Source organism: Microcebus murinus, chromosome 12 (assembly GCF_040939455.1).
Source record: "Microcebus murinus isolate Inina chromosome 12, M.murinus_Inina_mat1.0, whole genome shotgun sequence".
Classification (NCBI taxonomy): Eukaryota; Metazoa; Chordata; class Mammalia; order Primates; family Cheirogaleidae; genus Microcebus; species Microcebus murinus.
The window spans coordinates 21,460,795-21,483,957 of NC_134115.1; the positions used below are offsets into that span (position 1 = coordinate 21,460,795).

Consider the following 23,163-nt stretch of genomic DNA (forward strand, 5'->3'; position numbering starts at 1 on the left):
GAAGTGAAGTAGGGTAGTGAGGAGAGAAAATAAAGTGGGGGGAGGAGGTACAGGCAAGAAAGAAGAAAGGGAAAAAATGGGAAGAAGAAAGAACTTGTTGGTTATTCTTATCTATAGAATATAAGACAGTTTTTGCTGTTAGAAAACACTTTGAATTTGAACTTCCTTACTATTTATTCAAAGGTCCTAATGGTTTTTAAATCACAGGTTTACAGTTTAGAAATCTGTTTCTTAAATTACTATTTCTAAAAATCTAAATATATGTTTTTAATTGATCTTTTCTTCAGGATTCATTCACTTCAAGTATTTTTGAAGTGAGCTGCATACAGTACTTGGTCTTTTCTCAAGCAGTTTAATTTTCCAATCATCTTGTAGAAATTAAAGCTGAGAATGATTTCATTTTGTATTTATAGTAAAATGAACCAAATGGCTAATACAACTGTTTTAATGGCAAACTAAAAATAAAAACAAACCTGAATCCATGGAGACCGTCTTTGGAGGTTTAATAGGATAAAACACAAATGGAAATACAGCACCATGTATCTGATTTTGGATCTAAGAAAATAAAAAACAAGTCAGTATATTAGTAGGTCATTTATACAACCTGACTAGAATAACAGGATTTAAGAAATAGAAGGAATCAAAAAGTCTAGCCCAACAGTGAAACTGAAGTACTAAAAACAGACCATAGGAATACATCTGTTTTCTTATATGCTCCTTTAGCATAAAATTTTGCCTATATTTTCAGAACGACTTACCTGTATTCTGTAAATTTGAATTCTAAATGATGATTGATGTGCAGATGTGCTATATTCCACCTTTAATGCTGGAAGATAATTTCTTCGTATAGCTGTTATATTTGGTTGCAGAATTTTCATGTTATTACCATTAGGTGTTAGGCGAACCTGTAAAATATGCCCCCCCAACACAAAAAAATTTCTTTCTATCTACAATTGATTAGAATTAGAAATTTATACCAAAAAACTTTAAGAAAATACTAATTAAAAGCATAGCCTAAATATTTGATTACATTTAGACTTAGATCTTTATAATCCATATCCATAAAATTCACATAAATATTTATATACTCTTTATAGATTGGCTATATCAGTTTTTACATAAATTTACTATAATAAAATCAAAGAAAAATAACAATATTTTAAAGAAAGTATATAAAAATAAACAAAAAATTTTTTGTTTCTTGTTAACCCAAACAACAAATTAATATCTAGCATCTTAAGAGAAAGTTTGATTTCTTAATACAGATAACCACCTCTTTAAAATATAATATTTTATACGAAGTATGTATAGTAGGATTAATTATATTCAATTTGTTTTCTAAGGAAGCCAGATTTTCCTTAAAATTAACTAGTGATTCTGAACTACAACAAATAAAAATTTAAACATCACATCAGTACTTAAAAATATTACCGGAATGTTAGTGTCCAACTCAATAACCTTATCTTCTGCAGGTGAAGATTCAATATATTCCTTAAATTCTTTCTCTAACTTCTCAGTGTGCTTTAAACTCATTGGCTTCCATCTTGACTTCTTCTTGGGCTTTGTCTCCCAAACCACATCAGAACTTATATATATGAAAGAAAATCGTAGTATTAATTTATCAACACTTTTAATTGATTTATTATATAAATTAGAAAAACTTCAGGAAAATTTTACAACAGTCTCAGTTACAAGTAAGCATATAGTAAGTTTAAAAGAATGAATTAATTCAACTAATACTTAATAAAGTCCTATTCAGGTACTATTCTAGGTGTTAGGGCCATATCAGTGAATATCTCTGCTGTTCTAGAGCTTCATTTTAGTTGGGAAGTAATAAACAACAAATAGTAAAAAAAATAAATTAGTAAATTTTAAGATATGGAAGGTGAAAATGCTTTTGAAAGAAGAAAAAGTAGACAGGGTAGAGGGACCTGGAGAACTGGAATATGCAAAGTGGTGGGGGCTGTAATATTAAAATAGAGTGGGCAACAGGGTGCTCATAGAGGTGAGATTTTAGCCACCTTAAAGGAGGTGAGAATTATCTAGCAGACAAGAGGAGAAGAACATTTCAAATAGAGGGATTGGCTACAGCAAAGATCCTAAAGCAAGAGCACATGTATAGTATATGAGGAAGTGTAAGGAGGCTGGCATGGAAGGAACACATTCAAAGTAGATGAAGTAAGACATATGTTAGGAAGTCAAATAATGTAAAGCCTCGTTGGTCATTGTAAATGCTCTGAGGTTTATTCTGAATAAGATGAAGAACCACTGAATGGTTGTAAAAAGACTATAACTATTGATTTGACTTACACTTTGTTAAGAATACATTGTTTATTGGGGTAGGATGAAAGAAAAATGGGTCAAAGCAAAAAAAGGGAAACTTGTTAGGAATTTATTGCAGTGAGCCAGCTGAGAAATGGTGACGGCTCTGATGAGGGTTTTAACAGTTAGATAATAAAAAGTAGTCAGGACTGGACATGGTGGCTCACACCTGTAATCCCAGCACTTTGGAAGGCTGAGGATGGAGGATTGCTTGAGGCCAGGACTTTGGTATCAGCCGGAGCGACATAGCAAGACCCCGTCTCTACAAAACAATTTTTAAAAATTAGCCAGGTCTGGTAATGTTCACCTGTAGTTCTAGCTACTTGGGAGGCTGAGACATGAGGATCCAGGAGTTAGACATGAGTCCAGGAGTTAGAGGCTGCAGTGAGCTATGATCATGCTATTGCACTCTAGCCTGGGAAACAAAGCGAGATCCTGTCATTAAAAAAAAAAAAAAAAAAGTGGCCAGAATCTATGTGCATTTTGAAGGAAGAGCCAGCACAGCACTTTTTGATGGATTAGATGTGGTGTGCAAGATAAAGAGAGAAATCAAAGAGTATTCTAGGGTTTTTGGCCTGTGCAACTAGAAGTTAGTTGTGATTAACTCTGAAGGGAATGGAGGTTTTGGAAGAATGAAGAAATCAAAAGTTTGGTGTCATACATATGAAGTTTAAGAAGTCTCTTAAATATCTGAGCAAAGATTTTGCAAAGGCAGTTGGATACGCAAGTCTGGAGTTCAGATGACAGGTATGGTGGAAGATATATAATTAATATTTAGAGAGAAATTTTTGGCATATATGTAGTATTTGAAATCATTAAACTGAAATAGAAGAGGACTAAGGTCTAAGTGTCTCAAGGCATTAAATATAAGCAGTTGAAATTAGACAAGGAAACAATAAATGAGACTGAGAGTGTTGGGATAGGAAGAAAAACCAGGATAGAGAGGTATTCTGGAAGTCAAGTGAAAGAAACTATATCCAGGAGAGATCTGTGTTAAATGTTTCAAAGTAAAGTGAGGACTGATAATTCTACACTGGATCTGGCATTACAGAGGTCACTGGTAATCATGACAAGACCAGATTCAGAGTGTGCTGAAAGCAAAACCCTGTTTGGAGTGGTTAAAGAAACAATGGATGAAAAAGAACTGGAGAATAGCTAATATGTTATATTCTTTTGACATACACAAGATGTTTGAGGAGTGTGGCTATAAAGGGAAATGAAGACCCAGTAGGCAGCAAGGAAAGTAGGCTCAAGAGAATTAAAGTTGAGAGACGTAACACTGAGGGGAAGAATCCAGTAGGGAGCCAAAAGCTGTTAACTTAGGTACGTGGAAGAAGAGGATTGCTGGACCAATGTCCTCAAGTAGGTAAGAGGAAATAAAATGTAGTGCAAAAGTCAGAAAACTGTTTAATAGGAGCACATGTAAGATATATCTACTGCAACTGTGGGGAAGTATGTCAGTATAGCATGGAGGTGGCAAATGTTGGTAGGTAGGAAGCTGTGATATTGAGGAGTGAGATGGCTCTGTAGAAGTTTGTTTTTGATGGCTTTAATTTTCTTAGTAAAATGGGATGTAAGGTAGTGAGTGAGCTGAGAGAGAGAATGGGGGTTTGAGGAGACACAGTGCAAAATAGTAATCTAGAAGAGTGTCAGTGGAAAAAACCTTATTGTACTGAAACTAAAAGGCTGAAAGACTTAAATACAGAATAAAAAAATCGATCTACATTCTGAAATTACTTTATTATTTTAAGTATTTAAGTTGCTTAAGTATCCTATTTATTTATTCTTTATAAAATTTATATTCACTTAATAGAAAGTTAGAGACCGGGCTTTGCGTTAACATCATTTAGCATAGGAGATAATATATAATAGGTTGAATAGGCTTAAAATCTGTTGTCTATTTTTTTCTTATTTAAACAAAAACTTATCTTTTTGGGGAACAATACAAATTTCTAAGAAAATAGATTTTAATATTCCTTTTAAAATGTGTTAATTTCATTCAATGAGAGGTCAAGGATATATAGATTAATGTACACAGAAAACTAAATTTAAATCTGTATCATATATCTTTAATATATATATATTCAAGAGTTTGATTTCAAGTAAAGAATTAAAACTACAATATACTGGTCATATAGACTGGGAGAAATGTTCTCGCATTAGGCACTAATACACATGAATTAATTTCAATTTAAGTGTTTATGAATAGGAATAACAAGGGCATAAGGGAGAGATATCTTATATGGGGAATGATAAATACAGTATTACCTTATTAGAATCTGAAAGTGCCAAGGTCAAATCAGAAAGTGATTATCTTTACTTTAATCTTCCAACAACTATGGAGAATCTATAGTAATATCCTGCACTGTGTTAGATGGTAATGGACAATTAAATATATTTTATGATGTGCCAAATAAAGTATACTTTTTTTTTTTTTTTTTTTTTTGAGACAGAGTCTCGCTTTGTTGCCCAGGCTAGAGTGAGTGCCGTGGCGTCAGCCTAGCTCACAGCAACCTCAAACTCCTGGGCTCAAGTGATCCTTCTGCCTCAGCCTCCCGGGTAGCTGGGACTACAGGCATGCGCCACCATGCCCGGCTAATTTTTTATATATATATCAGTTGGCCAATTAATTTCTTTCTATTTATAGTAGAGACGGGGTCTCGCTCTTGCTCAGGCTGGTTTTGAACTCCTGACCTTGAGCAATCCGCCCGCCTCGGCCTCCCAAGAGCTAGGATTACAGGCGTGAGCCACAGCGCCCGGCCTAAAGTATACTTTTGATAAGTTGAATAAATATAAATTCTTAGAGAGGTAGGAGGATTAACATAGTAAGGGATTCATAAATTTGATTTTTGACATATCTTATTTCAAAAGACAAAAAATATCTCAAACCCATTTTTAAAATAGCATTACCTTAGTATCAATGAATAGTCAAAGCACAAAAATTTAAACTAAATCATTTTAGATTTTACAATCATTTCTTAATGATTAAAAACTGATGATTTAAATTTATTCACAATTTAATGCATCTAACCTTGTAATGCCTATATAGGCTACTTCTTGCTTTGTGTAATTGTTGACAAGAGAAATTCCAACGTCTTGTAACGCCAATGCAATTTCTTGCTCTGCTAACTCTGCTTTCTCACTTTCATATGTTACTTTAAATACCCTTGGATCTTCAGTGAATAAAATAATGCGCTGTAAGCCTTCAAAGAATGAGACTAAATAAATTGTCTTTTTCCCCAAATCTATAGGTGTCATCATATCCTAAAACAAAATTACCAAAAAAAAAAAAAAAATCAGAGTTTGGTCGCAAACAACATGAAATATAAATTCCACACTTTAAAAGGAGAATATTAATGGCACCTACTTCATAGGGTTAGTGGCAAATAAATGAATTAATATTTGTATAATACTTAGAAATTTATGTTATTGAAATCATTTGATGTTTTCTAATGCCATTACTATTATAAAGTTAATACTGATCAGGAAGACTAGTCAATTGTTTACTTCTTTTAACATTTTAATAAAATCTAATTAAACTGTCTTCCTTTGTGGGCTTATCAGTTGGTAACACAAAGCATTTTTCTGCTTTATTCTAAGACTACAACAATGTGGCAAGTGTTAAAATTGTTTTAGTCTGAAATCTGTATTTCCTTACAGAGCTGAATCAAATAGGAAAAAAAAAATCAGATATCTCAGTTGCATGTTCTACAAGACATGGATATTCATCATGGAGTTAATTTTGTAGGAAGCTCTTATATAACATTGTGCTGCTATCAGGATCTTGAGGTTCAATGGCAAGATAAATATAGAAAATTCTAATAATTAATAGTTAGCCATGAATTTCTAGTTAATGAATATTCTGATTAATAGGAAATTTTAATATATATAGTAAATATTCATGTTACAATACATAGAAATTAAAAATTGGAGTTGTTACCATAAAATCATTATCTAGGAATACTCACGTTACTTATAATACTTTCTAAAATAAAATATATAGCACTAAAACTATATTGAGGAAGAAGAAAACTAACTTATTTCTAAATAATTCTGAAGTTCTCCCAATATCTTACAATGAATGCCCTATTTATCTTTATAAACTTCAAACTGTTACTATGATATAAATATGCAAAAGTACTAATCAATAGATCAGATGCATAAGATTTTTATATTAAAATACAATTTTTTCCTGAATAAATCTAATAATCATGAATAATAAAAAGGCCAATTAAAGGTAACCCCTTTAAATACAATTTTAAAAAAGAATCCACCTATAGAGCAACAGTAGAAGACAATGAAAAAATATTATCAATATGTTAACAGAAAATATTAATAACTCTGGACCCAGAATTCTTTACTCACCAAAAATATTTCATTGAAAAAAAGCATGCAAAATAGAGATGTCTATAGAAGAATAAAAACTATCAAAGCTCACCATCAACAGAGACTTACATAAGGAAATTCTACGGAAGAAATTAACCAGTGGCAAAAAGAAAGTGATCCAAGATGAATGTCTGAAGCAAACAGAACATTATAGAGAGTCTTAAATTATCTCTCAAAATTTTCATATAACACATACAGCACAGTCAAAAATAAATATGCATAAACAAGAACAGATATAAGGGAAAACTAAGAAAAAAAGAGAAAATATTAAAATATACACCAGAGATTTAAATATTGGAGTTGTCAGGTAGGTGTTAAAGTAGCTATAGTTAATACATTCAAGGAATTACATGACAAGATAGAGAATTTTGGAACAAAACAATTTCTAGAATAGAAATCCTACAACTGATAATTTTAGGAACTGAAATTAAGAACTCAATGGACAAGTTTAAGACCAGATCAGACACAGCAAGAGAAGTATAGTGGAGGACAGATCAGAAGAAAATATCTGTACTGAAGGATGAAGAGAAAAGGATGAAGCAATATACTAAAATCACATAAATGTCATAAGGAACATGGTGCAAAGATCTAACATTTATGTAATCGTGCAGTCCTAAAGTAAAGAGGAAAATCCAAGCACAAACCATGTTTGAAGATATAATTCCTGAGAAATTTCCAAACCAGACAAAAGACCTCAAAGTTACTATTTTTGGAAGCATAACAAATCAGGATAAATACAGAGAACACCATACCTAAGAATATCATAGTAAAATAGCTGAAAAGAAATGAAAATAAAGAAATCATGAAAGACATTAGAGGAAAAAAAAAAATAAAAGAAGTGCCAACCCTGACCTGAAATTTGACATACCATACCTTAAGCAAAAATACCTTACCAAAAAAAAAAAATTCAAAGAGAATTTTTCAGCTGTAAATTCATACTAGAAAAATACTAAAGAGAAGAAAAAATTAACCCATGTGGAAACATGAATATACAGGAAGGAATGAAAAGCAGCAAAAAAGAAACACATGGCTGAATTTAAATGGAATATTAATTATAGAAAACAATAATGGTATAGGATTTAGTATCTATTTAGAAATAAAATACACAATAATATATTAGATGGAAGAGGGTAAATGGAATTAAAGAGGTCTAAAAAGCCTTTACATTACTGAGAAAGTGGTACAAGTGGTAATTTACTGCAGGTTTTAATAAGTCAAGAATGCATGTTGTAATATGGTAGGAAGCCATAGTTACAGGCTTCTCTTAGTATGATGATGCATGTATGTGTCTTGAAAAAAGCCCACAAGCTATGCTCACAGGTTTGGTATTGTGGAGTAGAGATTTCTAAGTAAGGGTTGCTTCTACCACAACCAAGTGACTCTTGTTCCTTACACAAAATCTGTCATTTGCAGACCAAAGAGAACACCTCCTAAAGTGCGATAGGATTTGTCATAAGAACTTCCACCCAAGAGGAATGCCTGATGCTCCCTGCTAGCATGGCTAGCATGCTGTTGCTTGGCCCGTCTCTTCCTGAATAGGCAGGTACAAAGCGTGGCCTATGGTAGTTTTATAAGTCTGAATGTTTAGGCCTAAAAAGATACTGTGGTGGACACTGTAATATTAAATACCGATAAAAGGATCAACCTACCAGGAGGATACAATAATTCTAAATTTTTACCCACCTAATCATATAGCTTCAAAAAGTATAAAACCCAAAATTAAAACAAAAAGGAGAAAGGTATAAATCTATATTGAGAGATTTTTAACACATCTGTCACAGTAATTAATAAGCAAACCAAAAAATTACTATGACAGGAGACTTAAACAACACACTAACATGAACAAACTCACACACAGAGAACATTGTTACTAAAAACTATACAATATATATTCTTTTCACATACGAATAAAAAACTTACTAAAACTGACCACATGCTAGCCCACAAAGTCAATCTCAATAAATTTCAAAAGACTGAATCAGAAGTATGAACGTTCTCAGATCACAGTGGAATTAAACTAGAAATCGACAAAGATAACTATAAAATTCCCATATTTTTAAAAAGTAATAAGCAATAACCTATTAAACCAAAACATAAGAAATAATGATGAAAATTAGAAAGTATTTTGAACTTAAGGACAATAAATATACAACATAGCAAAGTTGTGGGATAAAACATATTGTTTTAGAGGAAAATTTGTGACTTTAAATGACTTCAAACAAGAAGTGAAGAAAATGTGAAAAATGATAAGTATCTGCTATGAACTGAACTGGCTCTTAAAATATATGCTGCATCCCCAATCCCCAATGTGACTGTATTTGAAGATGGAGTCTTTATCGAGGTAATTATGGTTACATAAGGTCACAAGGGTAGAGCTCTGATCCAACAAGATTAATGTCCTTAGGAATACCAGAGAGCTTGTGCTCCCTGTCCCCTCATGCCAGGTGAGGACACAGAAAGAAGATAGTCATCTGCAAGCTAGAATCTGACCATGATCTAGCTCCTTATGATCTCAGACTTTCAGACTCCACCCTGATCGCAGACTTTCAGTCTCCAAAACTCTTGAGAAATAAATTTCTGTTGTTTTAGCCACCGAGTTCATGGTATTTTGTTATGGCTGCCTAAACAGGCTAATAACAGTGTCCTCAAGAGTTTAGGAAAAAATATTATCAAATTAAACCCAAAGAAATATGAAATAAAAGAGTATAATATAGATTAGAGCAGAAACTGATGAAACTGAAAACACATGTATAAATGATATCATCAAAAGAACAAAACAGGCTGGGCATGGTAGCTCATGCCTGTAATTTCCAGCACTTTGGCAAACCAAAGTGGGAGGACTGCTTGAGGGCAGGAGTTTGAAGTTGCAGTGAGCTACGCTGATACCACTGTACTCTAGCCTGGAAGACAGAGTGAGACTTTGTCTCAAAGAAAAAGAAAGCAAAACAATAGTTCTTCTGAAAAACAAAAATAAAAAACCATAACCTTCCTACAAATACAAAAACAGGCTAAGATGGCTTGGCTTCATTGGTGAATTCTAACAAGCTTTCACAGAAGAAACCATATTAATCTTATATAAACTCTTCCACAAAATGGGAAAATTGTAAATATTTCCCAACATTTTTAAGAAGTCAGCATTACCATGATATAAAAACCTAGAAAGGACATTACAAGGTAGGAAAATTACAGGCCAATTTCTCTGATAAGTATACAAGCAAAGGTCTTAAAACATTAGCAAGTCAATTCCAGAAATGAGAAGTTAGCTTAATATATAAAAATCAATCATGTAATTCATCTTAAGATAAAGTTCAAAATTATATAATCATTTTCAACAGATAAAAATAAAAAGCATTTGATAAAAATTCAACACTCATTCATTTATAGACATACACACACATGTTTTAACAAACTAGGAATAACAGCAACTTCTTTAATTTGATACAGGGTATTTATTTAAAAAACAAACAGCCAAAAAAACACTTAGAGCAAAGATATACTAATGATAAAATGTTCAATTTCCCCTCTATAATGAGAGGAAGAAATAATAACTAGTGGTAAGAAATAGGAAGAAATAATAACTAGTGGTAAGAAAAAAGACATTAGAATAGGGGTCAAACTAACATGAGTTTTGAAGGACAAAAAATTTTAATGAAACCACTTTCTGAAAGTTATTTACAATATTACCAGAAAATGTTTATACATAACTTTATCATCATAGTTTGTCACCCAGAAATAAATTCTTTTTAGTTAACTCAGTGGATCCTTAAATGTTCCTTATAAGAAACTAGTCTACCTAATACAATTGTGTAGAGAATATATGTTTATCATGTGAATGCTGAAAGCACTTCTCTAAGCACAGGTTTAACCTTTACAACATAGTAGAAGCAAATAATGAGTAGTAAGACTACTAGTTTTTAACACTTTTTTTTGTTAAGGCTTGAATACTGCTTCTAAAGTTTTTTGGTAGTTTTTTAGAAGTGTAGCCACAAAACAAACAGTCCTTAAAATTAGGAAGGCTGAAAACAAACACAAAAACAAAACAAAACAAAAGGCTGCTGCGAACACCATATAATCTACCAAATACTTACATCCTTTTGTGTTACTTCACCTTGGCTTTTTCCACATTTCCACTTTAGCCTTCTAGAGCCCACTGGATCAGCCCATGTATAAAATACTGCTTTTCCAGGAGGGAGGGAATCTTCTATTTCACTGAGAGAACTGACATAAGTAGACAAATATGCATTAAATTAAATGCCAGTACATGAGTATACAGAAAATCCAAAATAATGCTTCATTAATTCTTAGTCGATTAATTGAATGATAGTTCTGATTAAAACTACACTGAAATTTTTTCTTTATACAATTCCCTAATGAATACTTTTCATTATATTCCTACTTGGAAAATATTTGTTCCACTTAGGAAATAAAGGTCTACAAAGTCTTTAAACATACTGTCAATTTTTTAATATAAATTAATTATGGAAAAATTATTCCATTTACTTTATCTTATCTACACTAATTCTAAGAGAATTTAATTGATAACTCTTTCCTAAGTATTGATCTCACTATAGCAAAATCATAGCTCAATTATTTTTGAAATTCACAACACATGGAATACAAATCTAAGAAATCCAATGGACTAACAGAAAGAGTCTCAGAAAGAAAAAAAAAAACATTAAAAAATTATAAACCAAAGAAATAATAAAATATAGCTTTTTTGACCTGAAAAAGGAGCTTACCCTGCAGACTAAAAGACTTTACTGAGTATCAGACAACATTAATAAAGCAGAATATAATCAGAGACACATTTTTATAAGAAAACTGAGGGGAAAAAACCCATAAACATCTAAGAAAATCATAGTTACTCACAAAGTAGTAAAAATGCTAGTCTCACACTTTCTATTATATTGAATGTCAAAAAAAACACAACCCCATAGCACACAGTGTCTACACGACTTTGAGAAAAAAGGTTATCACGTAAAGTAGTGATTCCCAACCTTCTGACACCAGGGACCAGTTTCATGGAAGACAATTTTACCACAGATCAGGCAGGGGTGGCTAAGGGATGGTTTGGGGATGATTCAAGCACATTACATTTATTGTGCAGTCAAATCTCTCTGCTAATGAGAATCTGTATTTGCAGCCACTGCCCAGAGCTAGCATCACCACCTCCGATCAGCAGGCATTAGATTCTCATAAGGAGCAAGCAACCTAGACCCCTCACATACACAGTTTATAGCAGGATTTGCTCCTAGGAGAATCTAATGCTGTCACTGATCTGACAGGAGGCAGAGCTTATACGGTGATGCCAGTGATGGGGAGCAGCTGTAAATACAGATGAAGCTTCACTCACTTGACAACTGCTCACCTCCTGCTGTAACCCTGGTTTCCAAAAGGCCACAGACTGGTCCTGGGCCATGGCCCGTGGTTTGGAGACCACAGACTTAAAGTTTTATGTCAAGTTGTCATAAATTTGTAAGAGTAAGACATTTCAAAGAAGCAACAGAATTACAGATTATTCAGAAACCCTTATTGAAAAAAACAACAGAATTTTTCCACCCACGTTAGAGATAACTCAAAATAATATCTTAAGAACTAGGAGGTAGAAATATTGAAGGACCAGTGGTGAACAACTAAACCAGTAAAGTAAATTTTTTTTGCTAATATAAATCAATGCAAATGCCAAAAGAGCCTTTAGTAAAATAATACATATTTTGAAAAAAATAATCATTTTATATTAATCTGTACAAAAAATCCAAATTATATTCACAAGGAAGTAGAAATTTGGAAAGAAGCTGAAGAAAATATAAAAGCATTCCAAATTTTTTATGGATAAGTTGGCAGATACTATTTAACTCTTAAAATTGATTTAAAATGCGTCGATTTTTCCAGAACAAAAATGTAATTATCTAGAACCGAAAAAGGATGTGTATTTTTCAAAAAATATCATTAGAAGAAAATAATTTATGTTGCAAAAAATAATGGTAAGGAATCATGAATTAGTTATTACAATGTGTTAGAGGCAAGGACCCTCAAAGACCCTCAACTCCCCTATGACTTGTCCTACGCACGGACTTCGCCCTGGAAAATTCCAGCTATAGCTCCGAGAAGAACGCAGTCCATGACGTGCTGACCACGGAATGCTCCAGGATGTGTTGACTGCAAATGTTCCGGTTGGAAATGAGTAATCAGTCAAAAACAGGATACTGATAAGACACTGATTAGGGCTAATCAACCCAGACCCAAGCCTCATCGTCACCACTCTATTTTTTGTTTTGACTTCCTTGTTTTTGTATGCTTATAAAACCTACTAAAAATCTAAGTAAAGCAGACCTTGACAACCATTTGCTTGGTCTCGTTTCTTTCTCTCGCTCATCTCTTTCAGGCACGGTCCCCCTCGCCCCCGCGAGTAACAGAAGGTCCCGCGGGCCGGGACAACAATGATTACAAATGAACTAAAGATTCTTATTAAAAGATAAATAGATTCAAAATTATAAAGTTGGAAACAATCAAAATTCAACAATAAAGTATTATTTAATTGTTGTGTTTATAAATGATAGAATATCATACATTCATTAAAAATTATGATTTGAAGCACATTTATATGCTCACAATAGCTGTTAAAAATGAGAGACACACAAGGAGGAAGGAAGGAGGGAAAGATGGAAGGGAGGGAGGGAGAAAAGGAGGAAAGGAAAAGAAAAGCAATGCACCAAAATGTTGACATTATTGGGATTACAGCAAGTATAGTTCTTTTTTACAATTTTTTTATAGAATTTAAAAAAGTAATTAACAACTATTATTTTTATATGTAGGAAATAACTAAGATCTGAATTTTTAAAAACCCAAAGAAAGGGAAAGTGGAAGAGAAAAAATGCATACTCCTAATTTTTCCATTAAAAATACAAATTTTAATCTGTTTAATTCACCACAGAATATTCCTTATGCAAATATTTATTGGGCTATCTTTGATAGGCAATGGAAATTCAATGAAAAGGAAAACTAACCACAGTTCTCAAAATATAACTATGTATGTGTATATGTCTTACACTCACAAGAAAATGACAACACAATGTGACAAATGTTATAATGTACATATGCAAGGGTGCCATCAAAAACTAGGTATATAGATTAAGGTGGCAAGGGAAGGCATCACATAGAAGTGGTGTTTTACTAACAGAAAGGAACACCTATACAGTAAAAAACATATAGAAAAACCCAGATCATTCAGGAAACAAAAAACTACAGTTTGTCTTAAGCATAGGGTAAGAATTAGGCTATAGAAACATAAATGTTTACCAAGGTAGCCCAGCAACATATTTTAAAAGAAATGGGAAAAACTGAAAAACTTTAAACAAGAGAAGATATGATCATATTTAGTATTTTGGGGAAACTCATTCTGACAGAATATGGAGGATTTATTAGAGATAAAACAAAAGTCTAGTCACAAGAAATGTTGGGAGCCTGAACTAGGATAATTACAGGAGAGATTAGACAAGAGGAGATTTATTAAAAAATTAGAGTTTAACTAATTGAATGGCGTAGTGAGGCAGGAGAAATCTAGGATGACAGGGGTGAATAACACTGACACTCAATGAGAGAAGGATAACAAAAGAGAAGATTTTTGTGGTGCAAATGATGAGGTAAGTTTTTTTTTTGAGACAGGGTCTCACTCTGTTGTCCAGGCTAGAGTGCCATGGCGTCAGCCTAGATCACAGCAACTTCAAACTCCTGGGCTCAAGTGATCTTCCTGCCTCAGCCTCCTGAGTAGCTGGGACTACAGGAATGAGCCACCATGCCTGGCTAATTTTTTCTATGTTTTTAGTTGGCCAATTAATTTCTTTTTATTTTTAGTAGAGATGGGGTCTCGCTCTTGCTCAGGCTCATTTCAAACTCCTGACCTTGAGTGATCCTCCTGCCTCGGCTTCCCAGAGTGCTAGGATTATAGGCATGAGCCACCTGGCCAATGAGGAGAGTTTTGAATCATTTTATGGTCTTACATGATGTTTACGAGGAGGAAAGAAACAGAAAGTCAAGAAAAGTCTATGCCGCAATAAAGATTTGGAGTTGATTGCCACATGGGAAGTAACTAATGTATTTACTGGTATGAATTAGATTATATAAGAATATGAACAGAACAGGACTAGAAACATCTCCCTATATTTAATATTTTATGACAGGTGGAAGAAAGAGCCTATGAAAGAGATAAACAGCAGCAACCCTCCAACCCAACTATGGATTCAATACTCCTTTTTGTTTTTCTTTTTTTTTTTTTTTTTTTGAGACAGAGTCTCACTTTGTTGCCCAGGCTAGAGTGAGTGCCATGGCATCAGAGTAGCTCACAGCAACCTTAAACTCCTGGGCTCAAGCGATCCTACTGCCTCAGCCTCCCGAGTAGCTGGGACTATAGGCATGCGCCACTATGCCCAGCTAATTTTTTCTATATATATTAGTTGGCCAATTAATTTCTTTCTATTTATAGTAGAGACGGGGTCTCGCTCTTGCTCAGGTTGGTTTCAAACTCCTGACCGCAAGCAATCCGCCCGCCTCAGCCTCCCAGAGTGCTAGGATTACAGGCATGAACCACCGCGCCCGGCCTCAATACTCCTTTAAACCAAAGTTTCAAGATCTTGATTTAATAACTACTTCTTCAGACAATTCTAAATCCAACTCTAATGTTCAGTTTTCCTGATTGTTAATGTTATAAATTTCCATTAGGATCATAATTTTTTTAAGTTTCAAAATTTCAACACAAGATCACATTCTATTATCTCCCTTATCACTTTCTTTTACAATTATAACAATGCAGTATATAAGATTTTCTAAACAGTTCATATCTGCATTATATCATGAAAATAATTACAAGGTCAAGGCCAAAGAGAAGATTAAGAGATCTCTAGTACAGCCTTAGCCAATCTCAGTAAGATTTGTCAGAGAAGCTAGTTATAATGCTATGCTTAGAATATAAAGAATTAACTTAGCTCCTAAGTGTCTAAAAAGTTACCAGTTATATATACCATTCTTGAAACATCTGAGAAAATAGTCACTCAAATCATTTTCTGTAGATCTTAACTCTGAATACTGGTTGGGAAAAGCTATTTGAAGTACACGGGTTGAAGAGGAAATGAGAAATCATTTCTATTTGCTTTTTTGCTATGATCTGACTGTGTCTCCCTACAATTCATATACTGAAACTTAATCACCAATATGATATTATTAAGAGAGAGGCCTGAAAGAAGTGATTAAGTTAAGAGTGCAGAGCCCTTATGGATGGGATTAGTTTTTTAGTCTTATAAAAGAGGTTGACGGGAGCTGCCTTGACCCTTGCCAAGTGCAGATGCAGAAAGAGGTGCCATCTATGAAGCAGAATTAGCCTTCATCAGACACCGAATCTCCTGGTACCTTGATCTTTGACTTCCCAGCCTCTAGAACTGCAAGGGATAAATTTCTGTTCTTTTAAGTTACCCAGTGTAAGGAATTTTTGTTATGGCAGCCCAAATAGACCAATATACAATTTATTATTTTTATAATATGGATAATAAAAAAAAAATAGGCTTTCCTCTATCTTATCGTAAACAAATGAGAGAATGATTGGCAAGGAGGAGTTCTAGGTACTGGCTAGCCGAGCCCTGTGGTCTTTATTCAATGCCTATTTGATTTTAATCAATAATTAGAAGTTATATAGTTAACAGTGGAAGTATAAATGCACTAATAAATATTGGCCCACTGCAAACTAAAAGGTGAAAACAAATAAAGAAAGCAGACAAAAGAAATTCAAGACAGCTTGGGATCACTAAGTAGGGCATCAGAAAGTTGCACTAACTGTAGTGGCACTAAGGGGATATGGTATCAAAACAAACAGAAATAAATGATGTTTAAGAGTAGTCCTAAATCATCAAGATTTAATTATGATCTTTAAGGACATAATTCCTTTCCCAAGCACCTCAACAAAAAGAAGGTACCTATTTTTTGAAAAAAATCTGAAATTTCAGATATTTACATTATACTAAACTATGGAAAGGCTTAATTAAAAACAGACAAAATTCAGAGATTCTTAACAAACCTGACATATTCTTCACCAGATTCAACAATGATCAAGCTTTTGCCACACTTGCTTCAGCTCTTCCATTTTCTTTTTTTGAAGCATTTAAAGATAAACTGTGGATATCAAGGAAGTTTTACCCCTACATACCTCAGGATATATATTTTTTTAAAAATGAGACATTGTGTTACACAGCCACAATGCCATTATCAGTTTATATTCTTAAGAAATCACCATAAGTCAGTATCTTATCACCTAAGCTCTGCTAAAATCAGGAGTTACTGTATTTATGATTATCTTCTTACCTTTGCTTGTACTGAACAAGATCATTCTTTGTGTGATTTATTAACAAGAATGTAGCTGCTCCATCATGATAATCTGAAAATGTAATAACTGTAGAATGCTCAGCCAAATTAACTTCTGCTATAATACCTCCAAGCTAAAAGAAAAAAACATTCTTTAATGAGATCAATATTCTCAAAAATATTAATAAATTTAATAATAAAACTATTCATAACTTGGAAACTTAATTTTTTGAGATAATTGAAAACACAATTCAGAATATTATATTACATTTCTGGGAAACCATGAATCTCCATTATTATATGAAGATTAATGACATTCCAGATGTGGTACACTCTACTATTCCAGACACTACAACTAACTTTTTGTATAACAAATTACATTATATCTCTGGTACCTTCTGGTACCTTTTCCTTTTACAAAAAGAAATGTTTGTTCATTTTTGGTGAAAGGAAAAAAAATAAACAGAGGTAACTATTCAATACAAAAAAAAAAATACTAGTATTAGCTTTTCTAATGAAATATGTGGGGAAAAAAATCACTTACCTTATTATCCAGACGCAATAAAATACAATTTTCTTGCTTGTTAAAATATATCCTTTTGGGAGGATCCTCACTCCTTTCAACTTGAATAAGAAGTTTACTAGAAGCATCCTCAGGCCAAAAGGGGATACACTAAAATATATATTACATATATTTATAAAAAAACAGATTTCATCATAAATACTTATATCATTTTAATATGCCCATCAGAGTAGACTTAAATGTTTAAAAAATCTCTTTCAACACTGTTCGGTTATTGGGTTGCTTAGCTACAACAGTTGTAAACTGTCAACTTGGAAATGGGTTGTCACTTGTGAGCACTATGAGTATAAGCAGCAACAGGTTGTAAGTTGAAGAGCTATGGTAAGTAGAGTGCTGGGGAAGAAAAAGACTTTAATGTAGTCATGGTCTTATAGAGAAAGGTTGAAAAATCATAAAGAAAGCTGAGCCAAGAACTGGGAAGCAGATAATCAGTTTAAAGGGTACATTGAGTTACTAAAACTCAAAATCAGGTTTTGGGCATCATTTGGTAATTAAGCAGAAGACAAAGTGCACACAGATGGCAAGTAAGGACATGTACTAAATCTAGGGTCCTGGTCATCAAATAAAGGTAAAAAAGTAAAAGTATCCAAAGTTGAGAGTAGGAAAAGAAGCTCAGAATCTTAAGAAACAACTTAAGTTGTTTCCAGATCACTGATGTGAACTAAAATTGATGTGAACTGATTAACTAAAAGAACAATATACAGTCAAGTTACCAGAAAAAAGACTAGATTACTAACAGAAGCTGGAAACAAAAGAGAAATAAATGAGGAAGAATGGAGAACCAGCTTTGTCAGTAAACTATTATCTGCTACTCTGACACCTGGCAGCCCAGCTTTCTCCTGCTCAGCCAACCTTTTGACATTTGCTCTTTCATTTCTTCTATGTCTTTGTTCAAATGTGACCTTAGTAAGTTATGGTATTATTAATTTAATGGTTTCCTTCATACCCACTGAAAAGTAAACTACACAAAGACAGAAACTTGTGGTTTTGCTAACAGATGTGTTGCAAATCACATAAAAAGTACACAATAAATATTTCTTGAAAGAATGAACAGACTTGAAAAAAGTAGAACTTTGGGAAATGAGAAATATAATTATTCAAATAAACCCAGTTAAGGTTTAAATATCAGTTTAGACATAGTAAAAGTAAAAAAAATTTTTAAAATATATGTAGAATTTATCCAGAACACAGCAAAGAGAGTTAAACAGATAGAAGACATAAAAAAGACAGTACAAGACATGAAGTACAGAATATGAATGTCTAGCACAGGGACGGGGAACCTGTATCCTTAAGGCCACAGGTGGTGTTCTAGGTTCTACCTTTGGACTGAATCTAAATTTTACAGAACAAATCCTTTTATTTTTATTAATACATTTTTGTTTGTCTTTCGTATTTTTATTTTATTTTTTAAATGGAAGTATTTAAAATACCAACAAATAAAATAAGTTTCAATGAAATAATCCTCCCAGATTGACTGGCAGAATTAGGACATTAGTAAGCCATGAGGGCTAAATTGATGGCTTCTATGCTCATGATTTAGTTCTAACTTCCCCCACCTGACTGGTGCCCCTACTGCAGTAGGCTGGTTGGTGAGAGTTTATGGGGGTTGAGTATGCTAGTCTGTTATCAGTTTTCGACAATGGTGCATTGTGTTTCTGTTTGAAGTGACATTTGTGAATAGTTGTACAGCTCAAAAGTATTTTTTAATTCTGTCTGCTTGACAGCCCATCATGTCAAAGAAGACCAATAGAATGCTGAAGAAAATAGATTTTTTAATGAGGATTGGGAATTGCAATATTATCTTTTTTTTTGCTAAAGATAAGATGATCTGCTTGCTTTGTGATACTGCAATATCAACATTAAAGAAATTCAATGCTCATCAGCATTATCACACTCATAAGAAACACAAATATTTTAAATTAGACGGAGAGGTTCAAAAGGTTGTACTGCAGAAATTAAAAGATGAAAAGCAAAAGTGAAGAGAATTCTTTTAAGCAGCAGTAAGACCTGGAAATAATGCCACTGAAGCAACTTATAAAGTAGCTTATATAATCAGGAAAAAAGGGAAGCCATTCAGTGATGTACAAATTGTGAAAGAAGGCACTGTTGAAGTTGTAAGATGCTTAGAACCTGATAATGTTTCAAAGTACAAACAACTTCCTCTTTCAAGGAGAGCCGTAACTGATTGGCAGCATGAATTAGTCTTCAAGTTAATAGAACTTGATGAAATCTTCAAAAAGAAAACATATATCATTCAATTGCTTTGGATGAACAAATAGATACTACTGACTCAGCACAGGTTTTATACTTCATTTGGGTCATAACAGAAGATTTTCTTTGCTACAAAGGGTTACTCATTTTGGGCACTCTTGCTGAACAGAATACGGGGAATAGATATCTTCAACAACTTTCAAGATAAACATCATGAAGTTGGACTGAATTTGGTAAATTTTGTAAGTATATACAGACAGTGCACTCCATGACAGGAAAACATCAAGGGTTTATTGCACAGATAAAAAAAAAAGTATTAATAGATCCAGATGATCTCATTTCTTTTCATTGTATCTTGCATCAAGGAAATCTCTGTGCTAAAGCTACTATTTTAAGTGACACTTTGCAACAAGTTGTAAGTATTGTTAATTATATTTGTGCAAATGCAACATGGCATTGTCAGTTTCGTAACATGCTAAAGCTGAACTATGAGGTAATCAGTGTGGATTTGCCTTATCATTCTAAATTGTGTTGGCTATCCCAGGGACAGGTGTTAGCCAAACTTTTACCTCTGTGAGAAGAGATAGTTAAATTTTATGAAGAACACAATCAGCAATGTGAATTATTGAAAGAAGATTTCTACAGGAATGCAGCATTTGTATGTGATAGCATGTCAAATCAAAACGACTTGAATATTTTTTGCAATGTAAAACCAAGTATATATATTATATGTGGCAAAAATCCAGGTATTTCGAAAAAAGCTATCTTTTTTCAGAACATTTCTTCAAAAGGAAATTTTGGATGAACATTTTCCACAGTTAGCAAAGGTCACTGATGAACAGGATGATATATGCAAATCATTTTAAGAATACACAGCTATTACACCTATTAATTGGAGAACACAATGAAAGGTTCACTGACTTTGAGAATCATGACATCACACTCAGCATTTCAGCTTCACCTAAGTTGATATCACTAAGGACACTAAAGAACTACAGATAAACTGATTGAGCTCTCAGTAGATAACGTTTGTTTGTTTTTTTTTTTTTTTTAAGACTAGTCAAGTGCAGTAGTGAGGAGGGGGGAAAGTAGTAGAACAAGGAGTTCAATCTGTAACTGACTGTGAACAATCACGTGAGATAACTCACTACCTTCGGACCAGCCAAGTAGATAACGTTTTAAAGTCACTGATGTTAAGAAAGATCCAACTGAAATATGGAAAAATGCAGTGAAATACCCATGCCTTTGGCAACATGCCTGAAAAATGCTTTGGTGCTTTTCAACCACTTATTGCTCTGAATCTACATTCTCCTACCTAACCCAAATCAAGATACCCTTAAGGTTACAAATGACTGATACCCGTCTAGAAGATCAACTGAAACTGTGGACCTCCATGCTGCAAGCAAATAACTGAAATGCTTTCCAACAAAAAGCAGACACAACAAAGTCATTACAAGGTTAGTTATCTTTAAAATTAACAAATAGTTTCATTTCTTGAAATTATTAAGTACATACTAGTTAGATTTTTACAAAATAATGTACATTTTTAAGTATATCTAATTGAAGTTTCTTGAATGTGGCCTTATTTGATTACAGCTATATTAATGTGGCCTTCCAAGAAGAAAAGGTTCCCTACCTCTGGTCTAGCATATGTCCAGAAGGAAAAAAATGGAAGAATGGAGGAGAGGTAATATTTAAAAAGATGGTAGCTGCAAATTTTACAGAAAGTATAAATTCATTAAACTACAGATCTAGGAGTAAAGCATCTGAAGCAGGATAAAGTAACTATACGACTGCAGAACATCAAAGACAAAGAGAAGAAAGACCATGATGACAGCCAAAAAGAAAACAAACATCACCTCCAAAAATGACAGACTCACAGCATAATTTGTAACCAAAATGGGAGTGAGAATTCAGTGGCGGAAAATCTATGACATGTTAAGAAAAAATGTCAACTTAAAATTGATATATAGGAAAATTATAATTAAAGAAAGACTATAAAAACTTTTATAGATAAACACAAACTGATGGTATTTACTTTCAAAACTAGCTCTACAGGAAATTCTAAAGAACATACTTCAAGAATAATCCCATAAGGATTTTTTATATAGAAAAAGGAAAAATGAATAAAAATAGCAAATACTTCTCTTACAATCCTAACATTCAGAATAAATGTTCTTCGAAAGTAAAATATATTATCAACTTCAGTAAATTATTTAGAAAACTCTTATCCAAAGGTTTAATAGCTAATGCTGCCACAGAATTAAAATTTCAGATCTAAGTTATTATTGATTTCTTCAAATAACTTGAAGAAAAGTCTGGCTTAACCTACTCCCTGAAGGCATTCTTAACAGCTTCCCGGGCAGAATACATTTAATATCATTTCCTTCTTTTTGGTGCATTTATACCTTATCTAGTCTTCTATTGCTATATTTAACCAAACTGGTTAGGAATTGTTAAATGTCTACCTCCCTTATCAAGGTATGTACTCCCATATTGCAAGGTTCACTTTTTAATAATCAAATATCCAGAGCCTGGCACAAATATTCAATAAAGGGTTATGATGCTAAAACAAAATTGAGGTGAGGGAGAGTTAAAATATTACATAGTGATTTCAGGTATCTAGCTTCAAGGAGAAAACAGAATCCAAAGAGGTACATTTTTGAAATTCATCTACTTACCTGCTCCAAATCCAGAGAGAGCCATGTATCACTTCCTTCTTCAGCTACTGATATATGATACTTGCTTTTGTTTTTAATCATATAAAAAGGAGTAAATGTCACAATTCTGGTAATGTTAAAACTGCTGAGGTCTATAGTGACACCAACCTAAGGAGAAAAAAAATAACAGTTCAAAAACTGTTATACTGTCATTCTATCTTTATAAAATTTAATTAAATAGTTAATATATACACTTTAAATAAAAGTTTCTTGATGTGCACAGAATGAACTCACTTGATATTCCATTTTCAGGCCTTTACATTTAACAGCTCCATGACTACCAACAGTATCAATTGAAAACTGATCTGACAACTCACTATCAGTTACCATAAGCTGTACCTAGGAAAAAGTATTTTAAAAATATTACAATTAGGTACTTTTAAAAATTCCTAATTAAATTGACACATTTTTTTTTATTTTAAACTAAATATTGTATTGTTGATGCACTAAACCTTTACCAATATTAAATTCTAATCTTTTTAACCTCAAATATTTAACAAATATTATCTCTACCCCAAGTTTCATAACATTTTATTCTTTAAAATTCTAAAAACTAAAAAGGAGTGACAAATAACTAAAGAAAAGTGAAAGTTA

General features: G+C 32.9%; 1 protein-coding gene across 3 annotated transcripts in view; it reads right to left on the reverse strand.

Moving 5' to 3' along the window:
- The window catches only part of VPS13A (vacuolar protein sorting 13 homolog A), a 221,528-nt gene that overhangs the window by 49,011 nt on the left and 149,354 nt on the right, over window positions 1-23,163 (reverse strand). For all 3 annotated transcript variants that reach the window (XM_020289260.2, XM_012759772.3, XM_012759771.3), the window contains exons 49-57: window positions 22,804-22,908; window positions 22,531-22,677; window positions 17,600-17,728; window positions 17,056-17,189; window positions 10,797-10,926; window positions 5,354-5,586; window positions 1,432-1,585; window positions 759-905; window positions 474-555 (exon numbers count right to left, since the gene is read on the reverse strand). In XM_020289260.2, the coding sequence (XP_020144849.2) occupies window positions 474-555; window positions 759-905; window positions 1,432-1,585; window positions 5,354-5,586; window positions 10,797-10,926; window positions 17,056-17,189; window positions 17,600-17,728; window positions 22,531-22,677; window positions 22,804-22,908 (1,261 nt within the window). The remainder of the gene's footprint in view (window positions 1-473; window positions 556-758; window positions 906-1,431; window positions 1,586-5,353; window positions 5,587-10,796; window positions 10,927-17,055; window positions 17,190-17,599; window positions 17,729-22,530; window positions 22,678-22,803; window positions 22,909-23,163) is intronic.